The sequence below is a fragment of the Oncorhynchus nerka genome, linkage group LG3 (assembly GCF_034236695.1).
Source record: "Oncorhynchus nerka isolate Pitt River linkage group LG3, Oner_Uvic_2.0, whole genome shotgun sequence".
Lineage (NCBI taxonomy): Eukaryota > Metazoa > Chordata > Actinopteri > Salmoniformes > Salmonidae > Oncorhynchus > Oncorhynchus nerka.
In genome coordinates this window covers 43,645,616-43,652,049 of record NC_088398.1, presented here as the reverse complement: position 1 = coordinate 43,652,049, position 6,434 = coordinate 43,645,616, and the positions used below count along the sequence as shown (strand labels likewise).

Genomic DNA, 6,434 nt, shown 5'->3' with positions numbered 1-6,434 from the left:
TACTGCGCGAGCTCCTCCCTCTCTCCATGAGGTCATTTATAACCTTGGTCGTGCGCGCAACTGCGCATCGACTGCAGTGCACCGTACTGGTAACCATGCAGACCACCATGCATAGTGCATGCCTAAAGTGCATAATCGTATTTAATCAAAGTACAGTAGTGATGCGCATTAACAAAACCCTTTGCTGTTGTTTTGTTGTTGTTACGTTTATTCTATGTAGGCCGACAGACATTACATTTGCGAAACGTATTTGATGTGGTGTAAAATGACTTGCTGAACGAAGATTGCTGGATTAGTGTTTCATTGAGTGATATTTAATGTGAAGTAAATTACAAGTGCTTTAGGCTTGCTTTTTATACCATTATAGTCAGGTGTATGGCGACACCGTGAGGCACAAACTGCTATCTCAATCAACTGTCTTTTCAAGTATTTTCAATTTTCAGGACGGAAGTGACCGGTCTGAAATTTAAAAAATGTGCAACTTTTAAAACATTTTTATTTATTTGGAAGCTCCCGAGTGGCACATTAGTCTAAGGCACTGCATCTCAGTGCAAGAGGCGTCACTACGGACACCCTGGTTCGAATCCAGGCTGCATCACATCCGGCTGTGATTGGAAGTCCCATAGGGCGGTGCATAATTGGCCCAGCAGGATTATTGTAAATAATAATTTGTTCTTAACGGACTTGCCTTGTTAAATACAAAAAAAAATGTATTCCCACTTCCTTATCATACACGTGGGTGTGTAGAATATACAAGGACAAACAACCACAGAAGTAGCCTGTACACCACAATGGACACTAGAAGTTGTATTAGGCATTGGTTTTCATATTGTTTATCACAATGTCATTCCTATAATTATTTTCTTGAACAGAAATGTTTTATTAAAACATAACAGAATATGATTAAGAAACAGCACACATTTTGGTTACATCTCTCCTCAACTCCTCCTCCCCTGTGTGAGGCAGGGTTATTGTTGGACTCGTGTTTTCGCAGCAGTACAGCAGATGTCATAGAAGCAATCAACCCTGTCAGATGGCTGGGAAGTCATTGCCAGGGAAATGCACAGTCTGTCTGCAGCTCAGCAGACCACCAACCACTCCATCCCTCAGCTAGAGACTGAGGCCTCAGAATTACATACACAGATGGTACCAAAGGCTTGAGTGAAGATTGAGCACCACAGAGCTTTAGGTCTGCATGGTATCTCAATGTTATTAATATGATATCTATCCTCCAGTCTCCTTGTTATGAATGCACAGGTAACTAGCCCGAATCCCAACGGATCAAAAAGTCTCATAGGCTGAAGGAGAGAACAAAGCGAGTGCCTTCGCATATTCTGTCCAACCTCACCAGCTGCTGGAATAGAATCCGGCGAAGACTGCCAATTGTTGTAAAACATTTGTTTCCTGCGTTATGCTACTACTGGCTACCGCCATCTTGCAAAATAGCAGGTTAGTATGGCCTAGTATTTCCCAGTGTGCCATAAAAGGCTTTTACTGGCACTGACTTCTTTGCCACAAAGACAGGCAACAAAAGATGAAATAAGATAGGAGCCTGAACAGTGAACCCCAAAATGAACATTTGTGATGAGTGGGGCACTTTTGTCAGACAAAGTGTCCCCAGATACTGTTGGCTCTGGCAGAAGTACTCACTCAATTCAGCACTTGGCTGGGTTCATCCTCACAACAGGGGATCTTTTGTGAGGGCTCTATAAGAGATGTCGACACATGCAGAGGACGGGGGGTCCCGGGGGGGTACCCCCCCCCACTGTGGGTTAGTTTCTGTGGAAACACCAGGACACTGGCATACTGCTGGCAGAGACTTACTGAGACATGCCACAGTACGTTTCAATCTCAGGAAATACTGCATAGTACTATAATTATGAAATGGTGTAGATAGTGATGTACAATATGCATGTGGAAGAGCAGTTCCCATCAATATAATAGACAAGCAAGTCAGAAAATACCTCATGACAGGGGAAATGGACTCAAAGACCCTGGTTTTCCTAGGTGTTAAACATCCATGATAAAGCTTTTAAAAAAGCAACAAAAAAATGCCATCTCCTTCAAGCTAACGGGAGTTAGTTGTCGCCACCCTCTGGTCATTAAAAAAATTGCAGTAAGAAAAAGCAACACTTTCAACTGAACAATTCATTAATTGCATTTTATTTAATCATGTGAATCTAGAAGTAGCCATAAAAAAACAAAGGACAAAATGTTTAATGCCATGCAGTTTTGTTTTTTATTCAAGCTTCTCACTATGAAAACATTCAATGACAAAAGTCAGTCATCCAGCTTTTACCCACTTATGGGTAACATACAATTTCAAAAATGCCCACCATGTGTGCCTTTAGTTCACAGGATGTCTCATTCATACTTTTTTTTAAGGCACAGTAAGTGCTGGTTTGGAATAAGCTGAAAACCCACCATATCCCTGCAAAGCTCTACTTTCTCACCTAAAAGTAGCAAAGTCACAAATTGCAACTAATTAAAAGCCAAATTGATTCTAGATTAAATCAAGAAAGTTAAACATTAAAGTATTTTCTGGTATCTCATGTCGGTCCCCTCATGTATATAACTAACACATCCTGTTGGTCTTTCACAGACGACTTCCCGTTTCCCCTCGGGCAACTTCAACACGCTGCTTCAGAACTTTTTGGGTTGCTGGATGCAGAAGCTGGACTTGAAAGCTGGCGAGTGTGCCTTCTCCATAGCAGGTCTGAGTCTGCTGTGTTTCACACTTACTGGGGTCTCTGGGAAGTCATGTCCCAACTGAAACAATGAGGACATCTTATAAAATCATGGCTTACCAAGCAATCCAGAGGAGACCATTTTACTATGCCAATCTGAAGAAGCTAGGCTACGAGTAAAGTGTTTAGACTTGCATGATCATTACGAATGAAGACACCCCCCCCCATCTAAACCTGTTTTTTGGCCAACCCTTGTGGGACTGATGCAGCCATCATTATAAGTCAGATATCCTTACCTTGTCAAGTGTTCCTGACATCAAGACACTGATTTGCTGCATTCTGCTGGAGGTGGCTGCAGATCTAGAACAGTATTACATGTTTAACGACAAACATTGCATTTAAGGGTTTTCCTGACGCTCTCTCAATGTTAAAAACATTTGAGCACAATCCGAGCTCTGTAAATGACGAGACCCTGTATTTGGGAGTATTGGGTCATTGTCATTTGGCACCAAATAGAATAAAAAGACTAAAACAGGGAGGGGCTAACTGAACTGTACCTGGGTTTGGGAACTTTGTGTTCCCTCTCTGGGTTCACATGGTGGGTGGCATGACTCTCCTCACAGCTTTTCTTGACCACTCGTTTCCCCCCAGCCTTCACTGTGGTGCCAGAGTGGATCCGTTTAAAATAGGTGAAAATATATTAATGACATACTCATTCTTTGCAAATCCAGAATTTAATGCCATTTGGAAAGTTATACAACTTCCTGAACTTGGTCATGAAGGAGTTAAAACTATTCAGAGTTACTGTAAGACAAAACTAAACAACCTCAGGTTATAATATCTTGGAATTTTGCCATTATACAATGAGACTTTGGGAGTGTCAGTGTTGGAAGAAGAAAGTTGGCCGTGAGAAGAGAGTTCAGCATTGTTGTTTCTTTTCCTCTGACTTGCTATAGGCAGGTTTAATCAAAAGAGTCTACTTTACCCACATCCTGTCAAAGCAAAAAGGCTTTGATGTCCTAGAATAACCCCAAACAACGTGCAACTCAGAAATAATTACATTTGTACTGTGCAAAGAATCTCTGAGGGACCGGTATCAAGCAGGGCAAAACTGATCCAAAAATCACTCCTACGCAGAGACACCTATGGCCCCAGAATGTATTTTCTGGGAAATCTGCACGTCACACCAGTATGCAATAGGCATCTCGTGGGCCAGGTCCAAAAACCAAAGATATGTGGACATGCAAACTTCCGTCAATTAGCATTTTAATAATAGTTTGGAGTGGGATTATTTGGACTCAAAATCCCCATACATAAGCACAAATCTGCAGGGGATATTCACTTAACTATATGGACAGTGTTGGCCTGTCCCTTGGGTGCAGCTTAAAGCACAGAATGTACCATGTTTGCACAATAAGCTATGCACCGATGCAAATTTCATCACGCATCGTAACGGGGAAAAATCATAGTAGCAGAAATGGGGGCATTTAGAACTACTTTAGTTGTAACTCGTTTACCACCTACGCACTTGAGGTTTGAGCGTGCGTTCCAACATTGTCGCCAAACAATGTTTTTACAAGATTGTAACAATGTTTGCATGCGACAACAAGATCAGGCCTATATTGTAAATGCACTGAATGTAAGTAAACCACACTTAGCACCTCGAAAAAGCAAACCAGACATTACATCGAACACATTTTTGGACAAAGAAAATATGCACAACATGATGCAAATTACGATTTCATATGGACAAGTCACCACCATACCTGCTGGAGGATGGCCAGCTTTCAATTCAGGACTCTCTCTCACTCCAGATTTAGATAGTTGCACCATTCTCGATTTCTGAACAACAATAACGGCACACAAAGTACTACAACGCCCACTTTATACTGCTGAAAGGCAAATGACTTAGTTTACGCAGGAAGCGAGCATCAGCAGCATGAGGCTGCAGCATTCCACATGAGTGAACCAGAAATATGGAGTGAACAGTTTCAACAACTTGCATGTTCTATCCATTCAGTGTATAGATCGGCGCATTCGTGTGCATGGTGCTCATTGAGAATGTTCATGATCTAATCCTACTTCTTATCTACCAAGTCTGTCATTTATTCAACACCATTGCCTAGTTCAAAAACAACCTCCAGCCACGCCCTTTTTGTTTTCAGATCTGAATTTCAACGGAATAGATGTAAGCAATATGGTGATGGTAGTGTGAATTTACACATCACTATCTGACTTTTTAAAGATCTGTACATTACGAAGGACCAGGCGTACAGGGAGGGGCTAGAGATATTTTCATAAACTCATCTCTCATTTATCTTAGTGATAAATGCGTGATATTTATGTAATAATTTGTTTAAAACATTTTGAAAATAAAACTTGATGTCCTGAAAAAAAAACGATGCCTCCACTATCTGTCTTTTTGTCACTTCTAACAACTTTCATAAGTGTATCTGGAAAGGTCTTTAGTCTGTTTATGAAATATGACGAAGAAAATGTGAGTGTCTGGTCATTCTATCATGTTGGTGTTTGTCCCAAATGACACCCTATTCTTTATATAGTGCACTACTTTTGACAAAGGCCCATATATTGCACTACATTTGACCAGAGACCTATGTAAAGAATAGGGTGCCATTTTATTAGGGATGTTTCGTTGTCTTCTTTTTCTACTGAAATAATTGGATGTATGCAAAGAGGAGAGGATGAGGAAGCATGGGGAGGAGTTGTAGAGCTCTTCATGGACCAAATGTTCACATTTATTTCTGTTGGTTGTTGTGCACAGAAAATGTCAGCGAACTATCGATGAAAAATCCAAGACAGAGAATGGAAAAATAAAGAGAATATCTTTCAAAGTCACAAAAATGTCTGCAATTACACAATTCATTTAAAAAACAAAAGTGAACTTTTATTATCGTTGCATGTTTGTGTTATGATGCCATCTTTTCCCCCATCCCTTTATTTCTTCATATATTTATAGATCTATAATATAGATTTGACATGGCACACCTCTTTTACCAGTGCTGATGAACGTAAACCAGGTGGCATTTTTTCTGTATTTACAATAAAATGAAGGAAATGTACAAGACTCCATGGCATACACAATCTCAACATTAAGAACAAATACAATTTGATCCCTCTGTACAAACTAACATCTTTAGGTTACAACACATTTTCTTTTACAGATATGAGTTCATGATCCATTTTTGCCTACGAACATACACATTCCCCCTTCTGACTCTTTACCGCAAACCTTTCGTCACATAACCCACACCTTCACCATGCTACCACAGCTACAACACATTCCTTGGTTTCCTTCTTTCTTTGGTTAACATTCCATTTCTCCATCTGCCATCTGCCATCGCGTCGATCTCCACATTCAGATCCACATTTTCAAAAACAAACACACAAGTAAAAGTTCATGGAAGAGTTCATCTGTCGGGGATTCCAAGATGGAGTCCCTATACCCAGGAATCTGGCGAACCTGGGTACTGATCCGCCCTGTAGGAAGGCCTCCGGGTGGTGGAGTAAAAGTCCACGTAGTTCGTGGTGGATTTGAGTCCGTGACCATGCGACTTAGAGCTGTAGTCTGCCGTGGGGGGGAAGCTGACCACTTCCTCCACGTAGGGGTCATCGTAGCCGTGTGGAGACTGCAGGTACATTCTGTAGGTGTCGTAGTTCCGCCTGCTCGGCTCCTCAGTGTAGTACATCTGCTGCTGTGGAGACAAGAGAAGCAACACAATCAGATCG

At 41.2% G+C, this 6,434-nt stretch overlaps 2 protein-coding genes across 10 annotated transcripts in view; both read right to left on the bottom strand.

Moving 5' to 3' along the window:
• Nucleotides 1-2,215: 2,215 nt before the first annotated feature.
• Nucleotides 2,216-4,661, bottom strand: LOC115115309 (death-associated protein-like 1 homolog). Its single transcript, XM_029643811.2, has 4 exons — nt 4,454-4,661; nt 3,245-3,344; nt 2,984-3,047; nt 2,216-2,769 (listed from the first exon to the last, which is right to left on the bottom strand). The coding sequence occupies exons 1-4, from the start codon at nt 4,518-4,520 to the stop codon at nt 2,644-2,646; spliced, it is 357 nt and encodes a 118-aa protein (XP_029499671.1). The 5' UTR covers nt 4,521-4,661; the 3' UTR covers nt 2,216-2,643.
• Nucleotides 4,662-5,421: 760 nt separating this feature from the next.
• The window catches only part of LOC115108400 (plakophilin-4-like), a 118,162-nt gene continuing 117,149 nt past the window's right edge, over nt 5,422-6,434 (bottom strand). For 6 of the 9 annotated variants that reach the window (XM_029632711.2, XM_065012096.1, XM_029632719.2 and 3 more), the window contains one exon: nt 5,422-6,400. In XM_029632711.2, the coding sequence (XP_029488571.2) occupies nt 6,146-6,400 (255 nt within the window). In that variant the 3' untranslated portion in view covers nt 5,422-6,145. The remainder of the gene's footprint in view (nt 6,401-6,434) is intronic. The other 3 variants (XM_065012064.1, XM_065012104.1, XM_065012079.1) reach the window with 1 other exon arrangement.